Here is a 24,053-nt window from a genome sequence, read left to right on the forward strand (position 1 = left end):
AATAATGTATTAAAAAGTAATAACTACGTTTTGTATACCAGACTTTTAAAATGAGTTCTGCCTCCTAGCTTCCTTCAGGTGCACAGCAGCTTCTCACAGTCAGTGTAAGGAAAAGTTTAGGACTATTTCTCTGCCTCCTTCTTCTGCCTCTCTACCTGGAGGGTATTTATTTCATCCTAAGCATTAGAGAGAAGGTAATGTTTAGAAAAGTCACTGGAAATTTTTTTTTGCCTAGTGTGTAAGGGGAGATTGAGAGGGTTGGAAAGTTCTGCAAGGAAGCAGCTCAGTAGTAGATGTCATCACGTGTATGTGTCGCACTGAAGAGCAGTGAATGTTTCTGTTGTGAGAGTTAAGAGTAGATCAGTCTGCCTGTTAGCAACCACACATGCATAAATACGTCAAGAGAATCTTTTCTTCTTTTTGTTTTTAAGGGAGTTGGTAACAAAACAGAAATAAGCGTCAAAGGACAAGAGAAACTTAATTCTTCATCAAATCAGAGAAATGAAAAAGCAGCAGTGCAAAATGCGTCCTCTCCTGAAACAACTTCTGGGTCAACAGGTAGGCAAAATTGCAGAATCCTTGTCTGAACTTTAGCAGTCTAGCATTTAAATTATCAAACGTGACATCTTCTCATTAGTTAAAAAAGATTATTAACATCTTTCTCTTTACATGATAGTTGTAACAAGCATGGCTAGTGTAACACACGATGAGCCCAGATGCTTGAGAAACACAGGATGTCTTTGCGATGGGATTAGCTGGTTTGGCCTCTGAACTTTTAGCGGCTGCAACTTGCAGTATCTAAGTCAACCTATTAGAAGGATGGGTGCCTTGTGGAGAGCAGATGGCAAGTTGTTTTAGAAGACAGCATAGTGGAAGTGTGTTAGCAGAGCATTGTAATGCCTTTTGGCACCAAATGTAAAATACAACAGCTGAGATCAAAGGAAGAGAATGTGGAAGTGGCACAGTTCAGTAAGGAATGGCTCTGAATCAGGATGGGTGCTTTCCTAGACTTTGTTGTTGAGTTCCTGCATGACCTTTGTAAAGGATAGTGATTTTTTTTTTTAAGCTGCTTCAACTAACTCCCATCAGCAAAATGAGATAACGCTTGCCTTCTGAAGGCATTTTAGGGGCCCCACCGTAAAGCACTAAGTTTTGAAGTATTATGCCTGAGGGAGAAGAACCACTGAAGCAAATAATGGAGCTTGAGACTGAAAAGGGAAAGCCTGGAACAAGCTATTTGAAGTTTAATTTGTAGTACGGTAGTAGGGAAGAATGAGAAAGATAAACTGGGTGAGTGCTTTCTAGACTTGGAACAGAAAAACGACATTTTTTTTTTCCTGTTCTGATTTTTGAGAAATTTCTAATGGGAATTCTTCCAAAGGGATTGAGCTTTTCCCCGCCAGCAGAAATGTGTCTGCAGTATGTCCTCTTATCATCCTCAAGAGGAGACAGATACCCTTTGGTGAAGGGATGGAGGTTCCTGAAAAGAGACCGGTTTGAGTCATGCTAAACCAAGAGCTTTTCAAGTTCCTCCAGTCCCTATAGTGACTTCTGTTTTTTCAGCTACAGATTTTGTACAGGCCATGTAAAATCCATTAACTATTGCATGTTTTGTACCTGTGCTTGTAATCGTATCCTTGGTATAGTCTCAAGCATACTTAGTTTTACATCAGGTATGTAAAAGTAAATTTTAGGTTGCAGCAGAACACCTTGGTTTTCTATCACAGTAGGATGTACAAATGCTCATGGTATGGAAGCAAAAAAAGATGGAAGACTTATTACAGTACACATGCTAAAACCCCTCTTTTCTTCTTGAGGAAAAAAATCTCATAATTATTGCCACCTGTCACTTCTGCTTTAACTGTCCGTCTGTTTGGTTATTTCTCCCTTTCCAAACGTAAAATAAATGAGATTCCAAGTCAGAAACCTCAGTGGTCAACATACATGGGATCACTGTCCTCTGCAAACATGCTTCAGTTTCTGTATTGTATAGTTTTTAGGTAGGCTCGTTTTTATATATGTTGTTTTATGGACTGTATTTGGGGACTTTACAATACAGGCTGAGTACTCTGGATATGCTGGTGCGAGTGGGGTTTCCTCTGGTGGTGTTGACAGTGGTTCTGCTTTCCATTTTTAGTTGCTGTAGCTACTTCAGTTTTTTCAAACAGTTGCTACTTTAATTCCTTGCAGCAGGAGAGGTGATGGCGGTTTTGTTTCTCTCACCTGGGAACTAAAGGCTTCACCTTCACAATGGCTCTTCAGACGTAGGGGGGTGAGAATTCTGAGCCTCTCTTTTTTCATTTTCTTAGGTTTTTTGGATACGTAAAACTCCACCTGATAACACCCTATAGAGTGCATGAGCTTTACTTCAGTATACACTCCAAACAGTCACTTTCAAAGCCATTTCCAAAGTCCAGACAGTTATTGGTCCCCTCTCATGGAACATAACTGCGAAGTCCTTTTTTCAAATTTAAGGTCACCGGAACTTCAGAATACCTTTACGGTAAAGTATTTTACAGAATGACTCTGGGAGTCCTTATTAATAACCTGCAGTTAGATATACAGAATTCCATAATGCCGGGAAAATAATTCTGTAACTTGAAATCTGATAATAAGAGAACAACCATGAGAATTCATAGTGCCTCTGGTCTCCACATGCAGCTGAAGCAGGATTAACCTGACCTGACCTGGCCAGTAGCGAGGTAGATTGCTGGTCTGAAATCTGTCCTGAAACTCTGGATCCAAATATGCACGAAGACGGGATAGGAGCATTGTGGAGGTGATGCACTGGATCCTTGGCGAGCGGGAAGAGGAAAAAGTGCCCGTTGCGTTGATCAGTATTGCTTTCAGCCAATATTAGATGTGCTGATTCTGGAGTTTCTCCTCTGATACAGGCCTTGCATCTTATTTCCCTTACTACAGTGGGGCAGCACAGGGAGAAAATACGATATTGATTAAATGAACTGTTTGGTCACACTTGCTCGAATTTACTTTAAGCTGCTTCAGAGAGCTTCGGCTGAACACAAAGGTGACGAAAGGTGGCCCCTAGCTTTAGTGTCGAGATCCACGATAGTTGTGTGCGCCTCTCAAAGGATGCGGCTCGTTGGAGCCCAAAGTTACACACGTGCTAACCTGAAGGACGTTGAGCTGAGTTATTAACTTCTGAATTATTAATAACTCGTTGCTATTATTCATTAGTTAATGTGCTGTAAAACTTCTTTTTCCCTTGAAGAAAAACGAATTTTTTTTTCCCTTAGAAACTGTAAAATTTCCCTCAGTTACTGTAAAATGACAACTTTTTCAGCTGGAAAGTTTAGTTACTGAGCCACGCAACCTTGATAAAAATGCTCATCTGATTAATCAAGATGAATCTTCATTTTATTTCTGCAGTCCTTTTGAAAGGCTTTCTTTTAGCGTCTGATGAAAGCCTGCCTATCTCTCCAGATATTTTCTCTCCTAACAAGAAGGTGCAGGTTTCCAACGTCTAACAGTGTACCTGTCTGTAAGCGAATTATCTATCAGTAAGGGAATTCCTGGTCCCAAGAGTTTGTATTTTTACTTGGAAGAATACAAAGCATTTTACATTCATGTTTTCTTTAGGTGAAACACCCAAAACTGAAAAACAAGAATAATGCTTCACAGCAGATAATTGTAAATCTTCAAACTTCAGGTTTCTGTCAGTACAGCTCTAAGTGTGTACTTTGTTTAAAAAGTTGCACGTGGCGTTAAGTGTTGTGCCCATGTTTCTCCGTGTGCCCTTTTTGGAGGTAACTGCAGCGTAGAAAGGTCTTCTGATTTTGCCACCCTTCGTTGTCAAAAACCCAGTAGCTCCTACTTCATCTCTTGAAATGTCATAATAACCTTCATTAATCTGAGTTTGTTTTCCATGGTAATGTTTTCAAAAACTTGTTTTTCACTTCCATTAATTACCATAACACCTCATGATCACTGCTTCTGTTTGTGCTGAGTTTTTCTTCACCTCTCGAAATCTTCAGTTGAGCTTTCAGATTTTGTATTGATGGCACGTGTTACAGCGTGGTTCTTGCTTTCAGTTTTTGTGCTGGCCAGTTCTGAGAGAAGGCTCTCTCCCCGCAGAGCAGGGGCACGCAACTGGTGTTTTGAGCGAAAACTCGGAAGCTGCTTTTTGCGTCTTAAATTTCTAGCTTGTTTTAGTTCAAGAAGTTGATTGTGGATACCTTCCCATAAACACCAGAGATGGACTATTTGGTTAAAAATTAACCAAAGTGAAGACTGTGCTCGAGAGGTGTGTTATGACAAATCTGTTTGCCCTAAACTGGATCCCAGCTTTTTGTTTTGCTCTGTTACTAGTGTCTTTTTCTGAAGCTGATCTCTCTGTCTATGGAATCAGAACGTGTTATCTGCAACCACAGCACCAGTTGGCAAATAGCTTGGAACTGAATTTAAAAAATAAAACATTCAAAAGAGGAAAAAGTCTTGGTTTCGTTACTTTATCTGTTGATTTGGTGTTGAACATCTTGCTGTACCTCAGAAATACGAGGGATCGTATAATGGAAACCTTTTTTCCTTCTTCAGGTTCTATAGAAAAGAAGCAACAGAGAAGATCGATTCGAACCCGCTCAGAGTCTGAGAAATCCACTGAAGTTGTGCCAAAGAAGAAGATCAAAAAGGAGCAGGTTGGCTTCCTCCATGTAGAGAGTTAAAATATATTGTATTCATAAATGTTGTGGCTTATATTGGTGCCTTTTTATTTTTCTCCATTTTTCCCCATCGGGTTTCGTTTTGGACTATCCTTCATGAAATCCCCTTGTCAATACCATTGCTGTGACTCTGCTACTGGCATCTTCACAGTATCAGTCAGGCTATGGAAAATGGGAACTCAATGATGCAAGACTCCTAATGAACCTGCCATGTTTCCTTTGAGATTTCTGTTATGAGCAAAATGATCTTGTTTCAGTAATTTCTATTTGATGGAATTGCCACCAGGTTCCTTCCTTTTGCTCTTGATTTAGCTGCTGGTTTGTATTGAGGTTTTGTTTTTCAAATGAAGTTAGACTGATTAATCTGACCACTTTTGAAAATGGACTTTAAGAATGATTTAACTTAAAGGTGAATAGTCAGACTTTTATGTTGGCAGACATCAGCAAAACAGATCTTCTGGGATATACGTTTTTTTTTTTTCCTTAAGTAGATCTAACATGTACAGGGCATTCCTTTAATCTGGATGTCAGACAGACAAATGTTGTTGCTTTAAAAAAAATTATAAAAAATTCTGCCTGGAAATGAGTAGGAAAGCTCAGTGGATGGACGATAATGTTAAAAACTGAATACGCTTTTTTAACAAGTTTGTCAAAGTTGTTGGTTCTTTTCCTTCCATGGTTGATCCTCCTTCTTCAAGGGCCTCTCCGCTTGAAACCTGAGAATTTTATATAAAAATGTTTCATAGGATAGCTTTTACCAGTGAGAATTTTTTAAAAGGGACAGTCAGGCTAAAGATTTATATGGGAAGGGGAAAAATTGCTTTTATCTTTTATTTTAATTTATTCTTTGCCCTTTACACTTTGTTTTGCACTTCATTCACTTCAGAGACTGAAAGTGGACCCAGTTGCTTTTATTTTTCATGTTTTTCTTTTGGTGCCATAGCATTTACATCTGTGTTCAGCAGAAGAATGCTCTAACTCTAGAAAGTTTCTCGCTGAAACTTTAAAGCAACTTAAATGTTGGGCGTAAGATACCTGACGTAGTCCCTTAAGCCTCTCGTCATGAGGTGTTGCAGCCTCCCTCTTTTCAAATGAGTTGTTTTATGTTTGTAAATGTTTCTTAATTTAACAAAGGTATAAGAACCAACAATATGAACTTCATGGATCCCAGTTAGCTTTGCTTGCTTATATTATCTAGCTAACTAAGACTATGAACATTAAAGTGCTTTTCTCAGGAAAAGTATATGACTAAAAATTAAACACAGATGCACTGTAATGCGCATAACCTTGAATGTATTAAGTTATATTAAAAAAAAAAAAATCTTACTAACTTCTTACAATTATGCAACAATATTTGTTACCCAAAGTCAAGTTTTCTTGCAACTGATTCCCAAATTAGTCTGCAACGACTTGGTATAAAATTATAACTGGAACGAGTACAATTAATGGGAAAAACAAAATGTTAATGCTACTGTTACAGTGACTAGTGGAGAAATAAAAGTGATTGTTTAGATTTTATATTTGTATTACGAAATGTATCCTATACAAATCCTTCTATTGTATGTTTTTACCTATTGTACAACAAAATAAAATATTTTTTAAAAAAATTATAGAATAATCCTTAAATATTTACTAAATGTGTTTCTACATGCATATGTAACCACATTGTAAAGAAATAACTTGTAATTCTTAACCTTAAAAACAGGATTTTAGGCAACAGCTTCCTTCTATAATTATTATGCAGTCGCCAAATTCTCACGTGTTACACGTCCATTGGCAGAACAGTTTCTAAACTTACCCTTCCGATATAGGATCGAGACCTTGAACCGCTTTTGCAAGATTGTAAACTTGTCTGCTTAAGTGTACGCTGCCATTGAGTTTCCAGCTGTATAGAGCTCTGCAACGCTGCGGGCGACGTCCCTCTCGCCATCGCCGGGCGCCTTGCAGCACTCTATACAGAGACAGCCCGTTCCCAGGAGCTCAGGAGTGCCTGCTTGGTGGAAGCGCCTTGAGCGGCAGTGCATTAAGTGTCTCACTAACCCGAGCGTCATACCTGTTAAGGGGAGCTTCTGCTTACACAGGTGTGGGGTTTTACAAAAGCAGCAGGGTTGGCTGCCAAAACGAACCCCGCTCCTGCCCGCTGGACACGGATAAAGCTTTCCTGTCATCTTCATGCCCAAAGGGAGTGATTGGAAAGGACCTTGCTAGTGAACGTATGGCTGCCTTGTCTCCTGGTGCTCAGCGTAGGCAGCTAGGATTAAATCCAACAGGACAAGAAGGCTCACACTAAGAAGGGGATGACAGACTACATCTGAGTTCAGAGATGCTAATCGCTTAAACTTAAATGTTTTCTTTTTAATACTAGGGAGAAAAATTCCTCTGGTTTTAACTATGGATTTTCCTATTCAAACAGGTTGAAATGGTTCCACTGACAGCAGTGAAGACAGGATTGCAGAAAGGTGAGTTACACACCAAAATAAACTTTATTAAAAGTTCCTGGCTCATCACACTTCGGCAACGGTTTTCGTTCTGTATAAAACCGCAGAGGTCTTAACGCTTTCTGCTGATGAACATGATAGATGCTGGTCTTAATTTCTCTTGTGAGGGTTTTCTGGGGGGGTTTCTTGTTGTTGTTCGCTCGCTTTTGCATTGCTGGTTGGAAAGAGAGTGTTTGTTAATGTGCTGTAAGCACATAAGTCCTTCGTCTGGACATTCCTTAATTGAAAAAAGAGAAAGTCTTTGCTTAGCCATATGTTACAGATGGATGACGAAGAGGTAATCTCCTAAGGGTTTATCCTCTGTTATAGACAATTCAGTAGCTTCCGCCACCATGTCAGCATGTTCCGCAGTTTGTCAGAAGGCCTTCCTAAGGTGGTTTTCAGTTAATTAGCTTTTCGGGAAGAACTAAACGAGGATCAAAGTTGCAAACTGAAAATTAAGGCTAGAAATAAAGTACGGTTTCAGGCTGTCTCTCATCTTTCTTTTTCCTTTATTAATTTTAAGCAAAAAGTTGAGAACATATATTAAAACTAATTTTAGTATGTTGTGTTAAGGTGCCAGCGAGATTTCAGATTCTTGTAAACCTTTAAAGAAAAGGAGTCGTGCCTCAACTGATGTAGAACTGACTAGCTCAGCTTACAGAGATACATCTGACTCTGATTCAAGAGGACTTAATGATTTACAGGTAAAGGCATATTGTTTCTCACAGGGACCTGTTCGTTTAATCTGTCAGTATAATAGGCTTTTCAGTTGCACATTGCTAAATCTGTGAACACCATTTTCTACAAATTCCATGTCTTTTATTGTCTAAAAAATAAAGCCCAGTCTTTTTCTGTCTAATCCCCTCCATTGTATTGATACAAAAAAAGATACAGTCTTTCTTTATGGATTTTCCTACTTTGTCAGGCAAAACGTTGGTTTAGATCGCTGACTCGGTTTGCTTTTGGAAGGTTGTTGGATTCTCTGGGAACTGGGAGATGCCGCCGTATTTTGGTGTAAAATTGAGAGGTGTCTGGAAAAAGTAAAATAGATATCTTTATGGTTTTTTTGCTTGTACAGGTAAAAGATATGTCAAGAAGGCAGCATTCGTTGCGTCATTGTAACGAAGTTCAGCAGCTTTCAAGGACCTTCGTATCTCTTGATGTATTGAATGATCTTTTAATCAGGGGTGACTTCACGATTTTTTTCCAAATGTGGTTGTCCTTTGAAAGTGTCTTGTTTGAGTGCCTTGGATTTCTCCTCTTTGTAGGGTAGTTTTGGAAAACGTTCAGACAGCCCATCAGCTACGGCCGATGCTGATGCTTCTGATGTGCAGTCGGTAGACTCTAGCTTATCCAGGAGAGGAACTGGAACAAATAAAAAAGACACTGTTTGTCAGGTAAATGATTGTACTGTAAAGAAGTGAATACTAAAGATGTATCATCTGTTTCTGTTAGTTTGAGCTGACGGACTTTTCAAATTGCACTACTTTGTTTTAACCATGTCTCATAATTCGACATCTCAGATAAAATATCAAGGCTTTTAGGAGTTTCTGTGCTCTGGAAATGATTCATAAGCCCTCCTGCATGCTAGAAAGCTCAAAAGCTAGAAAGTGGTGTCTAATCCGTACCTGCAAGCAAAAGTAGAAAAGGTAGATGCCATTTTCTGCTCCATTCGAAGACTTCAGATGGCCTTTCAGGATAGGGCAGAGAGAGAATTTTCCAGTATTTTGGAGAGAAAATCCTGGAATCTTCCGGCCGGTTTCCTGGTCGATAGTAAGGGAACAAGCTGCTCTCGCTCCTCAGGCACGTGAGAAAACGAGGAGTCCAGATGGATCCGGTAGTGCCTCTCCTGTCTCTGTCCAGGCTCGTGCTGTTACGAGAGCAAGATGCAGAAAGCGCTGGGGTTGTCTTCAGCCCAGAGACTTAGCAGGTCGGCGGTGGGATGTAGGCCAGTCCTCCTGCCTTATCTTCGCTCTGCAGAGATTTCAGCCTATTCTTTGTTAGCATCTGGTAGTCATTTGCATTTAAGTATGTCAGGTACCCTTTGTTTTCTGACAGCTGTCTGTTTGTTTAAGATCTGCGAGAGCTCAGGAGAGTCTCTGGTGTCCTGCGAGGGGGAGTGTTGCAGCGTCTTTCATATGGAGTGTCTCGGCCTGAAGTCGATGCCCGAGGAGAAGTTCATCTGCACTGAGTGTAAAAACGGTGAGTGCGTTCCTGCCTTTGAAAAATGAGGAGGGATTTGCGGCTTTGCTGAGGAGCTGTGTTCTGGTCAGAACAAACCGAGACGGGAAGTTTCCAGGTTTTGGGACTGCGTTTGGGTTATTCTGTTACTTTTTTAACCTCTGAGGCCAGATTCTCATTTTCCACTTAGCAAGTACCTGGCAAGAAAAAAAAAGTAATAAACTGCTTAGAGTTTTACTCAGAGTAAAGGATGTTTATGTTAACAGCAGTTATATAGTTATTGCGGGTTATAGTGACCAACTTAACCTGTTTGAAGGGAAGGAGCCTGTGTTGCTCAAACCAGCGTAACTCTGTTCACTTCAGAAATTCTTTTAACAACATCTGTATCTCAAAGAATTGGCCATTACAGTTGGGCTTCCTTATTCCTTCTTTTACAAGGAGAGCATACGTGCTTTTCGTGCAAACTTCCTGGCAAAGATGTGAAGCGCTGTTCCGTCAACACGTGCGGTAAATTTTATCACGAGGCCTGTGTTCGCAAGTTTGCCACTGCCCTGTTCGAGTCGCGAGGATTTCGTTGCCCGCAGCATTGCTGTACTGCCTGCTCGATGGATAAGGATATTCATAAAGCAAGCAAAGGTGAGGATAGAGCTGCCTTTGAACAGCAGGAGGAAACTCAAATGCGTCATCGGAATAACAAGGAATATAACTCTGCCGTCTGTAATGCAGTGTGCAGCAAGGCACAAGGGTTTCCTTCTTAACGAGGTCATGAATTTAAATCTGTCGTGGGTGGGAAAACAGCTAGCAGCCTGAGACCGCTGTCTAGGTATACCTGGATCCACAACGCTCGAGTCATCTTTTGTTGCTGGGTTTAATGGGAGCCAGGGGTTAGCAGTGCAAGGCCACGAATGGGTTTTTTTAAAAGACAGTTGGTAGAGGTCTTCAGAACAATTATTTTTCAAGAAACAAAGAATCCTTTTAGAAATTAATCAAAATATTTAAACAAAACGAGTAGACTCTAGAATGATTAGAACCATGTGTTTTTTCTTAACAGAGTTTGAAGTGCAAGTTAAGAGTTAACTTTTGTGAAACTTTTTTTTTGTAAAGATGTAAATCTTTCTTTTCAATCTAGTCCTCTGATTGGAATAAAAATCAGCCTTGCATCTGTCTGTGGTGTCTTCTACCATATCCTGACTCCAGGGTGACATGGTGCATTTTTCTGCATTTATATTAAACAGGTCGCATGGTGAGATGTTTCAGATGTCCCATTGCCTATCACTCAGGAGATGGCTGTATTGCTGCAGGAAGCTTGTTTGTGTCATCCCACATTCTCATCTGTAGTAACCATTCCAAAAGGAATCACTCCTCATCAGCTGTAAATGTAGGCTTTTGTTTCGTTTGTGCAAGAGGTGAGCACACTTGTTTTTTTCCCCTGTTTTATAGTTCTTCTGTGGTCACTTGTGCAGTTTAGTGATAAAAATAATGTATTTCATAAAGAAAAAACTCCCTTAGGGCTCTCTGGGATTTAAATGCTGCCTGTGATTATTTTTTTTTTTTTTTTTTGGTCAACAGTTCTCATGAGACTTCCACTTGCTATTTTGGTCCGTAATATTTGATATTCAGAAACAGCGATAGGTACTCAGAAGGCCTACTTGTGTTGCCAGTAGGAAAAAGTGGATGCCGAGCCCCCAATTCCAGCCATTGCAAGCTGAGAATGGATGCTGTGTTATTATTCACTGTCTGTTAAGCAGAAGGGGATTCTTTCACCACTCACAAATTAAAACTGTTTAAATTTTTAAGGCTAAAAGGTAGGATTTACTCATGAACTAGAAAAAATCATTTTAATTTATGACTACCATCACATTTGAGAACTTTGAAAGAAAAACATTTATAGTACCGTAGAAACAAGTTTCATGCCGGGATTTTCCATACGCCAAAGTTCTCTCTTTTTTTTTTTTTCTTTTTCCTTTTTTCCTTTTTTTTTTTTTTTTTTTCCCCTCCCCACTTGTTGCTTTTTATGGCTCTTAAGTCACTAGTGTTCTGCCAGATAGCAGGTTGAAAAGTTTTGGTGCATCAGTTGCTTTAGTCGCACGATGCAAAAATACCATTATTCTCAGATGAATCGAAGTGACCCAGTTAGGTGTTTGATTAATAATATGTGTCTTATACAGTATATAGCTTATGTTGGATGTATTCTTTTCAGCAGCTTTGAAAGTCAATAATAAGGAAGTGAAAATGAGATGAGCCCTGAGGTTACTTGTTTTCACTTGTGTTCATTCAGTTGGAGGCTTAGTATGGGAAAGATTGCCTTGAATTTGGAAGGGCAGAGTAGTAATTAAAGACCTCTGAATAGGAAGGGAGAGATGGTACCAGAATAATTTCCTTTCTGCCTCTCTCCTTTCTTCCCCTTTCCTCATTTCCAAGTAATTTAGGAGCCATCACAAAGAATCAAGTTTAAAATAAAATTTTTTAAAAAATCCAGAAGCTCAGAAAGAAGCAGTTTTAGAATGAGCATTGGAAAAGCTCCTCCAAATGTGTAAAAAGAGGTTTACAACGTGGGTCAGTGGTTCTCCTTTTGTGGGCTTATTTAAACGTTTTGGGGCCACCCCAAACCAGGATAGGCGTGGTGTGAATCACAGCAGCACTGCATAAATGTACACATGCAAATTTGACATCATATGTGTCTTTATGCTCTTTTATTTTAGGTTTTTAGGTAGCCTTATATATGTTTTGTGTTTAATTCTGGTTGATAGTGTTCTTATGTGTACAAATGCACAGTCTGAACAACAAACACAAACCAGCTGCTGTGTCTTTGAACCAGAGCTAGCTGAAAACGTGTGACGTAGCACTCTGTTAGCAGGTAGATGCTTTGGGGCATTCTGCATCAGATGCTAACTCTGAGAAAAACGAATGCCTATCCTTCAACATTATTAATTTAACCAATAGTAACACCCAAAAGCCCAACATAAATACGTGGAAAGAAGTTGTTTGTTTTCTAGAGCTAGAGTAGAGTCATTAAAAACTATTTTTGTGGTAGGTAGAGCAGTTCCATAATATTTTCAGCACTTTGGTTTTATGTTTTTTATCTCAGTTGTCCGGAGTCAGTCTGGTACCAGGATCAGAGATAGGTTTATGACAGAAGAGTTTCTGTGGATCTTCCCTGGTTTGAATGTCAGATTAGAAATATCTCTTGGCAAGGTCCAACGGTGGCTTTAGTCTGCCCCTGTAAGTATGAATGTGAAGAATTCTGTATGGTAGGATGATGTCTCGTCCTGCTGCTCTGCTCCGGCATGAGGTAGGTCATAGGATCTTAGCCCTTAGAGAACTGTGCTGGTGCGAATGTCGCTGATCTCAATTGTGAAAGCTGTCTCTGTACTAAGATGTGAATGGAAAGCAGTGGCAGGCTTCTGCCGTTGGATTTATCCTAAATATTTTGTTTTCTACCAATTTCAAAACACTATTAAGCTGTAGGATCAAAATCCATTGCATGATACAAAACAGCTAAATAAATTTCTTTGAAGTTGTATTTTATTAAGCCTGTGGCCAGCAACTACGGATGCTTGAAGCTGGCTTAAGATCCAAATATCATAGAAGAACCTACTCTAGATGATAAATCTGCAATAGTTTGTTACAGGTGCATGTGAAGGTGAATCTCCTTGGGAATTTTTTCTCCAAGTTTTGGCTACTGAGTCTGTGACACAAAGGTGTAAAACAGAGGCCTCCCACTTCTCTTGGGTAGAACCTATTTAAAAGCTTTATGAAAAGGAAGACCTGCTATTTGGCATCCATCTTATGTATAGGGCACAGAAATCAGAATTTAGGAGTAGAATTCCAAAACCGAATTACAGTAAGGGAGTCTTATGCTTGCTGAAGATGCAGACCTGCATTTATTTCTAAAAAAGTAAATGAAGTGCAGCAGCAAATTTTCATGCTTTTTGGGTTTGGTTTCTTTTTTTTTTTTTTCCTCCCACACACATTTGACATTGTTTTAGTAATTCTGTTTATACCTGTATATAATATATATATATATAAAAAAAAAAATATATATATATAAAATATAATATATATAATATATAATCCTCATCAGAGATGACGCTACAGAAGTCTGTATTTTCTTCTGGCAATATAAGTAACCTCTGAACCCCAGCAGATGGAATTTCCCGTCCTGTATATTCACTGAGTCTTAGTTATGAGAACTGGAAAAGTTACAAACCGCTACCACTGACTGAATCCTCTGTATTTTACAGCAACTCTATGTACTTGTTCTTCTAGAAAATTTTTGTGGGGTTTGTTTCTACTAGGCGTAGCTGGAATCAGGAGCCAGTGTGCTTCACCGAAGAAAGATTGTGCGAGGTTTACATTTAGCAATCTCCCCCGGATGGGTTGAATTGAGTCCTGTCTAGTCATATGTGGTCAGCATGAGGGACATAAGGTGAGGACAGCATCTGTGGCAGGAGCGCTGAGAGTACCTGCTCAGAAAGAAATGGGGAACTGAATGCTTTAGAAATACTTGGGCATCTGTATGTGAGAACGGTTACTGAATTAGTTTTAGTTGATATCAGAAGGAAAAACTTTGTGTTTAGATGCAAAGCATTACTGAAGTGAGAAAATGTAGATATGAGACAATCCATAAAATATGCAAACCTGCTTATCACGAGGTACTTGAAATACGGTATATTTTAAGACTTCTTATTCACCTTCCTGAAATATCCTTCATTAAGCACATTGTAGTTCACATACCCGCATGTGTAGGTCATACTTGTTTTATGAATCCTCCTGAGGACGTGCTTTCCAGGTAGGCTGATGCCGTTCTCCTCACAGCAGATTTTTAGGCACCCCAGTTCAAAAGCTTCTCTACAGCCCTCAGCTCTGCGTGTGTCCCACAAGGGAAAGAATTGGTGGCTGTCTTGGTAGCTCATCTTTCCTGCTTCTTTGGGTCTCAGTTGCTCTGCTCTTCCCATGAATTACTGGCCAAATGCTTCTGATCTGTAGCGATGGGGCTCTCGCCTGGGCTGCCTGGCTCTTTGGAGCAATGAAGAAAAACTCTTCTTGGTGGAGAAAGATAGAGAAATGCAAGCGCATCATTTGAAATAAATGCATGTAGGAGAACAGAGTGCTTGACTGCTCCAAAGTGTTTAATTTGGTAGCTGTGGGAGGGCAGGGTTGGTGGAGCTTTACTTAAAAACAAATGGCGTAGGGCAGCACTTTGATCCATTCTTTCCCCTCTGGTGCTTTGCAGAATCACTGACCCCTCTTGTTATTTTTTTCCCGACACAGTTATAAAGGCAAAACACTTCCACAGATAAGATCTTAGAGACAGATTTGTAGTAAGTGGGATGGGGAGTTCCATACGACGTCTGCTTTTTCAGTTTGTAGCCCCAGCTAACGGCATGACCTTGGCTGCAGTGACTGCCATCCCCCAGCTCTTCAAATGAGCTTGCTTTTTTCGTTTGGGAGGGAGGGTGGCTCACACAGATACAAAACTGGTTGCTTTTCTTGTGCTTTTCTATAAATGCGCAGATTAAGGGTAAAAGCACAACTGAAATTCCACTTAGAAGCAGCTTATTCATCGTAGGTTTTTCCAGCTACATTTTAATTTAGTCTCTCAAACACATAACCTCTTTCTTAGTGAAGAAACTTTCTGTCAGACTTTTCTTTTTCTTCATTTTATCTTTTTTTTCATTCACACATAAATGCATTAGAGGTGTTCATTCAATTTATTTTATTTTTCTCCTTTATGGAATCATGGGTAGTTTCATTGCAACTCATCTCTTTCTGTTTGTTTCGTATAGGGTTGGTAGTGCAGGATCATTCAGACCCCCTGTTCAGTTCATATGCCTATAAGTCCCACTACCTACTGAATGAATCAAATCGTGCTGAGTTGATGAAATTACCTATGATTCCTCCTCCTTCGTCAGCTTCCAAAAAGAAATGTGAGAAAGGTAACCAAAATAGTTTCTTTCTCTTTAATTTACTTTGGCTTTTTCTGTTATTTCTCTCTCTTTAAATCAAACAAGAAATGTCTGCTTGTCCAGCACCACTTACTGCTTTTCAGTAACCTTCACTCATTGATTATTGTGAGCGTGTGTTCATGTTGTTGGCAATTTTTTTATTACAAAAGGGCTTAAAATAATTACTGTCGCTAAATTCTCCTTGAAAGAGGTTAAATCACTTTGTACCTGGCCTAGGCTGTTCCAGCTGCGGGGAAGCTATTTACGCAGTAATGTGAAGAGGTGGCAAATAGAGCTTGATACTGTCGCAGTTCAGTACTTACGAGGATGATGTAAAATTGGTTTTATATATGGAAGAAGAGGGGGGGGTGTTCTGTTTCAGATCTTCTAGGTAGCTTACGCAGAGCCTGGGAGGGGAGAGGATTTTTCAGGTTGAACGCGGGTGGGTCCTGTTGCCATCCAGAGGATGTCCGAAGCGGGAAGGCAGCGAGGTTTTGCCTGCGTATGTGTCCATTAGCCCTTGGGCCTCGTGTTCCACCTCCGCCAGCTTGGGACAGCCGGCGCTCCTTCCCCTCCTGGCTTTCTGAAGCAGCGCCGCGCGTAGGAGCGGCAGGAGAGGCTTTCTGCCCCGCGCGGAAAACCCTGCAGCTCCGGGAGAGAGCGAGCGTTTTCTTCTGGTGTGGGTGGTGCTGTAGCATCTCCGAATACCTCATGGGGAGATAACTGTTGTCTGTATAAAATACTCAGATGTAATATTTTATTCCCCACAGAAATTTGATTTCCCGAGAGTGTTCAGAAACGGTGCCCAATTAACCATTCTCAAGTTAGGTTATTTTGAACGTTGCTAGATTGATGGCTTTCAGTAGTTCCTGTAATTCCTGAAAACAAAAATTATTTTGAGCCCTCTGCTTAGCTTGAGCAATATCTTACTAATGCATCCTGAGAGCAAAGTGTTGGTTTTTTTTCTTGCTTAGCACTGAAAGTTTTGCATTTGATTTTGTTTGATTTTTGCATCTCTTGGCATTTTACCATGTCGGATAACGTTTCAGTAATTTACACTGGGTCTGTATTTCCTCTGAAATAACGTTTTTGCAAAAAACTCTCTTAAAAGTTAAAATTTTCTTACGGGTTTGGGCAGCTCTGGAAAATCCATACGGTTGGATTTTGCCGTTTCTAGCAGAGGAAATACAGTATTGGTCATGCAACTGATTTGTTTAAGGAATGCTTATTGTGACATGCAACAATCAATTAATGCAGTGACGTTTTTGAAAGTCTATAGGTGGACAAGATTTTCTGATAAATGTTTGAAAGTTCACACTTTTTTTGATATTGTGCTGGAAAACTGCTTTAAATACTCTCAAGTCTCTCCCAGATTTTCCATCTGGGACACAAAAACTTGTTAATTTTTTAAAAGTTTATCTGTCTATAAAAACGTGTATCTATATTTTATATATGTGCATATATAAAATATTACAATACGTGTAATGTATCGAGTCTTATTGTATGAGCTGCTCTGTCTGCTGAGGGTGGCTTAGAGATGTGCTGTGGCTCTCCACGTTTAATACATCTGCCAAAATATAAGCCAGCCAAAACAACTTTTGTCCAAATAAGTGTAAACTTCAGCAATTCACGTTAACCACCGCGCTAAGATTTCCTTTGTGCGCAAAAGGAACTTTTGGGATGGGGACAACTTGCGTGGTGTCTCATTCTGCATTATGTACTGTGCTCATACTGGTAAACTTCTTTTTGTGGAATAAACAGACTTGCTACCATTCTTTTATAATGTCCTTGGTACAGAAAAGCATTGATCAACCTATAGGCTGCGGGGTGTTTTAATGCACACTAACTGATTGCTGAGGGATTCAGTCATAACAATGTTGATTGAAAAAACGTTTCTTAAAAATGTGGTTATTTGTCGTTGTTTTGGCCATCACCAAAGGAAGCAACCAAAGTTGTGGCCATCACCAAAGGAACCAACCAAAGTTGTGGCCATCACCAAAGGAACCAACCAAAGTTGTGGCCATCACCAAAGGAATAAAGGCTAACGGCACTGCTTTCAGATGCAGTGCTTCATTCGGGAATGTTGCTTCTCCCGCCAACTTACCTCGTGTTTAAAAAATACTCAGCCGCTTTTGTGTGTATCTTTGCAGTTAAGCATCACAACTTGCACGTTAGACGATTGCACTGCACGGTCTTTTTTAACCAACATTGTTAAGTTTGACTTGATCCCTTTCTTTTGCCGTTTCTTCTGTGAGGCAAACGAGAACGTAGAATGGATGATTGAAAATGAATGTCAATTGCTGTGCACAGGGGGAAGCAAATCCTTACTTCTATAAACCAAGCAGGGTTTCTTTGTTTAAAGGTGGAAAACTGTTATGCTGTGAATCCTGCCCAGCTTCCTTTCACCCCGAGTGTCTCAACATAGAAATGCCTGAAGGATGCTGGAATTGCAATGACTGTAAAGCTGGCAAGAAGCTACGTTACAAGCAGATTGTTTGGGTCAAGCTTGGAAATTACAGGCAAGTTCGCTATTTCGGGGTTTTAATGCTTTGGGTGTTTTTAATGTACTATAGAATTACAGGAAGATAACTCAAAGCAGCTCAGTCTTTGTAAACAAGAACTAGAAATACAATAATTCATCTGCTTTGTGTCAGACATCGATGTCACCCTTGAGATTAAATTCTCCTGCTTTTTTCAGGCAATGATGGATACCTGATTGCACTTACATTTGCTCTGTAGAGTGTAATAGCGATACGGAAAACCAGGGGCTGTCTTATAGAACCAAGGTGTCCCAGCTTGTGTTTGCTGTTAGTCACCTGCAGGAGTACAAGCATTTGTAGGGGATCTTAGAAGTCCACTCTTGTGCCGTGTTTGTTCTTACAAGGCTTTTCTGAAATCTGGCATAAGAACTTTTCTTGTCTTTTGCTTGGTGCTTCCCAAGTACTGCTAAAGGGAGCCTTGAATGCATAAGGAAGGAGTTCGTTTCTTTAAGAAAGGAAAACTGGCTTTTATTTCCCGATCCAGTTAGGCAAACTCAGAAGCTAAGGCTTCAAGGAACTTATATTCTCTTTTTTTCCTTTTTTTTTTTTTTTTTTTTCTCCTACTTTTTAGGTGGTGGCCAGCAGAGATCTGCAATCCCAGGTCTGTGCCTCTCAACATACAGGGCCTCAAACATGATATCGGGGACTTCCCAGTATTTTTCTTTGGTTCACATGACTACTATTGGGTACACCAGGGCAGAGTTTTCCCTTATGTTGAAGGAGATAAAAGCTTTGCTGAGGGGCAAACTAGTATTAACAAGACCTTCAAGAAAGGTAAAATCAAACAAAGTTTATAGTGGTTTATGACAAAAATTCCACGTGTTTGTGTCTCCATCACCACTTAACCTGCATGGGAATATTATGTGACTAGTGTTCTGTGTTCACGTAAAATTGCAAACATTATGTAGATCCCTTGACTGCAGATAAAAATATATTTCTTTGAGTGCCTACTCGTTGTATATTGTTGTGGGCAAGTTCGATTCTTCCGCAAACTGGGAAACGTTAAGATGGAGCTTGGGCTCTGCTGCATGGGATCGTTGTTCAGTATCTCTGTACCTACTGAAAAGTACCTGATTATAGATTCATGATATACTGCAATAACTCATTTTTAGCTTGTGTTTTTGTTTATAGAGTTCTATTTCTAGCTTGTAAAAAAAAAAAAAAAAAATTAAATACATACATGTATATATTTGATTAACAGCAGCTGGTGCTAATTGCTTTCTCTTTTGAACTCCCTTGCACAGCACTTGAAGAAGCGGCAAAGCGCTTCCAGGAGCTGAAAGCACAAAGAGAAAGCAAAGAGGCGTTAGAAATTGAAAGGAATTCAAGGAAACCTCCACCTTATAAACACATTAAAGTGAGTTGGCTTCTTTTTTTTCCTGTTTTTACGCTGTGCATTGGTAAGCTATGTATTTAAACCAATATTTGCAACAATTCCAGCTTAAGGACATTCAGATAAATCACTTTGCTGTTCTTTTCAAGAGTCTTTTATTCTGTCTTCTAGTACCATAAAACGTTCTTTTAGCAGAGTATTTGTGCAAGAGAGTTAACGGCTGAAGAACAGTTTTACCTAAGGTAGAATTTTGCTGGTTGCAAGCTCATGTCGTGTGTCTTAGATACATGCTGGCTATTACAACTTACTCAACATCGTTAACCCTGAACTCAGTATTAGTAGGAATACCGACTGCTCACCCTAGTGCGGACTACGGAGTCTAACTCTTGCCAGCAATTTTGGACATATAGGGCTTGGTGTTGTTTCTTTAACGTTTTTCGTTTTACCTGGAAGAAATAACACCAGTGATGTACTTCATAAACTTAGTGTGCTTTGAGTTACCGAACCAGTCGTTTTACTGGGAAGAGGCTCCTGCTGTACTGCCTGGAGTCAGGAGTTTTAATGTTCTTCACGTTAATTGCTTAGCACTGCCTTCTCTGAGCAGTGTACGTCCCCAGTTCAGTTGGCAGCTGAGTGGCAGCAGATGCCATCTGCAAAAGTGCATCCATGTGTCCGCTCTGAATTGCGGGAAGTATACTTGTTGTGACACACCATCCTTCCAAAGGGTCTGGAAGAAAAATAACAGTGTAATCATTATTTTCTTGCCTTCTTGTCTCAGTTGATGACTGGCCTCCAATAAAGCTGTTGAGTTTGTGTTCTTTGTGTACTGTCATCTTCACTTATTCTTTTTTTCCCTTTGTTCCACAGTCCAACAAGGTAATAGGGAAGGTTCAGATTCAGGTAGCCGATCTGTCAGAAATCCCTCGCTGTAACTGCAAGCCATCGGACGAGAACCCCTGTGGGCTGGAGTCAGAGTGTCTGAACAGGATGCTGCAGTACGAGTGCCATCCCCAGGTGTGCCCAGCGGGAGAGCGATGTCAGAACCAGTGTTTCACCAAAAGACTCTACCCTGATGCTGAAATAATAAAAACCGATCGACGTGGATGGGGTCTCAGGACAAAACGGAGCATTAAAAAGGTAGAATTGCAAAGGACAAAGGTTGTGATAGCCATCAGTGTGGTTTTGTGTGAAAACACTGCAACTCTGTGCACCTTAAGCGAATGCATACAAAAATTTCAGCACTCGCAAGTGCGTGCTTTGTGTTAAAGACACGAAACTTCTGTAGGCAAAGCAGTAATGGTGAGATCTGCTTATCTGTTTTGACAGAAGCGTCTTAACCTCGATACCTACAGAAGAAAAGCTAGTTCAGGTGACTGTGCGTTTGTGAATTCTGTTGGTGGAGGGACAAAGACCCATGCGTGTGTGTTCTCGTTGCCTACCGGGCAAAAAGGGAGAGAGCGGTCTGGGAAAAAGTAGTCTGAATGATGGTTTTTTTCCCTAAATGAGGTCATTGAAGATGATAAAATCTTAGAGGGCTGGCAAAATAAGTTGCCTGGTTTTTCTCCTTTTTTTTTTTTTCCCCCCTTTTCTTCCCCTTGTCCTTATCATAAGCCACCAAATGACAATCACAAAATCTGAGAGAAGCTCAAAGGGTGGGTGGAGTCGGCTGGAAGTGTGAGCCCCTTTTCAGGGGGTTATTCTTAAGTCTTTCCTTTTGCCTCTTCTTTTTGTGCTATTGCACAGCAGCACGCTGACGGCATTTCCCATTAGTGGGTTGCTTGGAGCGGGGGAGTTTGCGGTATTTACTCTTACAGACGTCTGGTAACGAGTCAGCTTCCTCGCCCTCCTGGCGTTCAGCTCTTCAGCCTGAATTCGTTTCAGAAGAACTCGCAGGGGATTCGTGAAACACTGGAGGTGATCAGGCTGCATTGGACAACAAACTTCAAAGGTTCTTAGAAGTTCAAGAAGGCAGAGAAGAACGATGAAGATACAGAGATTTTTGTTGATGGAAATGACACTGCTATTATAACAAAAAGCAGCAAGGACTGACTAGCCTCGGGAAATGTTACGGACTTTGGCTTAAATACTAGAATGGATGGCGTCTTTGAGAGCATTAGTGGGTGCAGTCAGCGAGGTGGGGGAATGGGAATATTCTTCCCTGACTGTCAGAAAGCCATTCCACGTGGATCACTTTGGTTTTCCTTTACGCTGTGTTGCTGCACATTGCATTACTGGGGATGCCAGTCTGGGATTCTGGTGGGATACGCAACAGTTGATGCGGAAAAACAAAATCTTACACTCGCATAGCTAAGCGCGCGAATCCTCGTCTAGCTGGATTGCAATCTTGCTGTACTTCGAGGCAAGCAGGAGGATGATTGGCCTGGATTTCACCTCTGCTTTAACTTGCCCGGCAAAGGAATGGATCTGATGGACGGATGTGTGTTTTGCTCTTACTCATGCAGGCTTCGTTGTTTCTGAACAAGGAGATGGCTGAGCATACCTGAAGAACAGAAGATGCAGTTATGCCCACGGAGGGAACTGGACACTTTAAGACTTCAGGACAAGTTGTTGTTGTCGTGTAACCCACGTCCTCGAGACTCGGCTCTAGAGAACTCTTTTGCTCTTGGTTGTCTTCGTATTTTCTTCAGTTTGAATTTGCACTCGTCTCAACAGCAGCAATATCCCGGAGCTTCTCATCACGAGGACACAGGCCCTAGTTTTGGTGGACTTGAACTTGATGCAAGGATGACGCTGTTCTGCTCTGTAGAGGGAAAGTGGCTGCTCTCCGGACTGGAAATCCTGCTGTGATGTTTTGGATTGGATAATCACTGTGGGATATGACATGTTTAGCTCCCAGTGTGATCAGAAAGTACAGAAAAAGCAGGGAGATCCTGAATTGATTCTTTTACCGTTAAGCAATGTGGTATTTAACCCTGTGCACAGGTGTAGGATACTCCCCTGAAGAGGTCCTGCGATGTCCAGATGAAAGCTTTGGGCTTATGTATAGTAATTTCAACTGTGAATTCTTTGCTTTTGTCCATTTTTACTAGACGTCTACCTCCTTGGCTTTTTAAAAAGTAGTTTACAGTCTCTAGAAACTGAGATAGAGAAATATTATGTAGTGGTTTGTGACAGGCATGCATGTAAGTAGGGTGATACTGGAGGTCTTTTAACAGCCTGTTTCAGTGAGGACGCCGTTCGCCGCACCCTCGGTTTTAGGTGGAAACTTCTGACTGCATTTGGGACTTTTTTCAACCTACACACGCTCGACTGATTTGACAACAAGCAGCCAGAGGAACAGCGGGGGGAAAAGCTGTGTTTAAAAACCTTTCGATACACTACGATTACTGCTGTCCCAAGGACCTGGTGAATTTTTATAGCAGGTTTTGGGGTTTTTTTTTATGGTAGAGTTCCTGTGAATTTAATATGCAAACTTTATTAATGCATTTGTGTCCTGTAAGAGCTTTACTGAAAACGGTTGGTGGTTCTGTTGAACTGGCCGGGTGTTCCCAAACGCACAGGCGGAACTGAAAGCAGCTTGGCGATGAGGGGACTTTGGTTTTTTTTCCCCTTTGATTTGGGCTAAAATTTTCAGAAGCATCTAAGTGATTTTTATCGAGTGAATGTGTGTTAGATAAGACTCAGACTATTCCAAACTGTAAATCAGTCTTAACGAATGCCGGGCTTCTGAGCCACTTCGGTGACTTAGCTCTCAGAAACATGAACCGAATTGCCTGATTTCCACCCTTATCCCTTTCATTTACCACTTTCTTCATCCGTGTTGGGTTGTGACGGCTGCGGGCGAGGGCACGTGGGGACAGGCGTTGCTGCCCGGAGCCCCGGCACGTCCTTCGGGGCCGCTCGGGAGCCCAGGCGTCTGCCCCGAGCACGGCTGACCGCGTAGCGCTTGCTAACACGTTACTGCTGTGCGTTACGAGAGTTTGTCTTGAAATATCAGGTGCTCCTCGGACGCTTGAATTTGAGCATTTCAAATAGCTGTTTTTAACAGTGTTGTAAACCATCAGCACCTGGCTGTCTTGATAAAGCGATGCTGAGTGCTGACTATTGACTCCCTTGTATCAAGGTATCAGTCACGGCCCAGCTCTTCTGAATTCCCGTACGTAAAAGTTGGGAACATGCTGTCGGCGTGCAGGGCTACTTTTAAACGTGTTTTTTAGCAATTAATTTTTTTTTTTTATTTACAATTTTTGTATCATCTGTGTTTCGTTAAAACTTTGTTACTGCAAATGTTCTGAGTTTATTAACTATTAAAAGTCCTAATAAAAGTGAAGTATGTAGTGAAAATACTTGCCATTGTTCACGTTTCCTTAGGAGTCTGTGAATACTGTCTCATTGTCCTTTTTTCAAAGGAAGCGTGAAACTTTACGGGATTCCAGAGAACTGATGAGTATGGCTTGTGCAGCGAATACAGAAACAGCGCTCGGCTCTGCTGCCTTGTTATTTTGAGTGGGCTTATTGCTTAGACACCAAATACCTGGTGCACATATTCACGTCTTGCCTGCTAGATGGTTGTAGTTTAATGGTTTTTGCGATGATTAGAGTATATTTTTATAGGAAATGCTTTTTTCTGTGCTGCTTCCCTTTCTCATCATCATAAGTAGTAAGCACGGATTTCTTATATTTGTTTTCCTTTTCAGGGTGAATTTGTGAATGAATATGTTGGCGAGCTAATTGACGAAGAGGAGTGCAGATTGCGGATCAAACGTGCACATGAAAACAGTGTAACCAATTTTTATATGTTAACTGTCACGAAGGTAAATATTATGTCTTGTTCAACATAAACTGTTTATGGCTGAAAGCAGGGGCAAAACGCTGGCAGAAGCATCATTCCGTGTTTGATGGTACCCTCCTACTGACACTCAGGTGTGGGT

General features: G+C 40.7%; 1 protein-coding gene across 8 annotated transcripts in view; it reads left to right on the forward strand.

The window, feature by feature from the left end:
• The window catches only part of LOC309601837 (histone-lysine N-methyltransferase NSD3), a 45,765-nt gene that overhangs the window by 16,090 nt on the left and 5,622 nt on the right, over positions 1 to 24,053 (forward strand). For 5 of the 8 annotated variants that reach the window (XR_014230587.1, XR_014230588.1, XM_082335011.1 and 2 more), the window contains 14 exons: positions 432 to 558; positions 4,555 to 4,655; positions 7,093 to 7,138; positions 7,733 to 7,863; positions 8,428 to 8,556; positions 9,235 to 9,361; positions 9,779 to 9,976; positions 10,576 to 10,746; positions 15,130 to 15,279; positions 17,651 to 17,807; positions 18,400 to 18,602; positions 19,073 to 19,185; positions 20,029 to 20,298; positions 23,820 to 23,936. Coding sequence is in view for 6 of the 8 variants with exons in the window: in XM_082335011.1 (XP_082191137.1) it covers positions 432 to 558; positions 4,555 to 4,655; positions 7,093 to 7,138; positions 7,733 to 7,863; positions 8,428 to 8,556; positions 9,235 to 9,361; positions 9,779 to 9,976; positions 10,576 to 10,746; positions 15,130 to 15,279; positions 17,651 to 17,807; positions 18,400 to 18,602; positions 19,073 to 19,185; positions 20,029 to 20,298; positions 23,820 to 23,936 (2,040 nt within the window). In the remaining 2 variants the exon portion in view is untranslated. Of the gene's footprint in view, positions 1 to 431; positions 559 to 4,554; positions 4,656 to 7,092; positions 7,139 to 7,732; positions 7,864 to 8,427; positions 8,557 to 9,234; positions 9,362 to 9,778; positions 9,977 to 10,575; positions 10,747 to 10,909; positions 11,109 to 13,638; positions 13,770 to 15,129; positions 15,280 to 17,650; positions 17,808 to 18,399; positions 18,603 to 19,072; positions 19,186 to 20,028; positions 20,299 to 23,819; positions 23,937 to 24,053 lie in introns of those variants that run through there. The other 3 variants (XM_082335014.1, XM_082335015.1, XM_082335016.1) reach the window with 3 other exon arrangements.

This window comes from Platalea leucorodia (genome assembly GCF_965183815.1).
Source record: "Platalea leucorodia genome assembly, chromosome: W".
NCBI lineage: Eukaryota > Metazoa > Chordata > Aves > Pelecaniformes > Threskiornithidae > Platalea > Platalea leucorodia.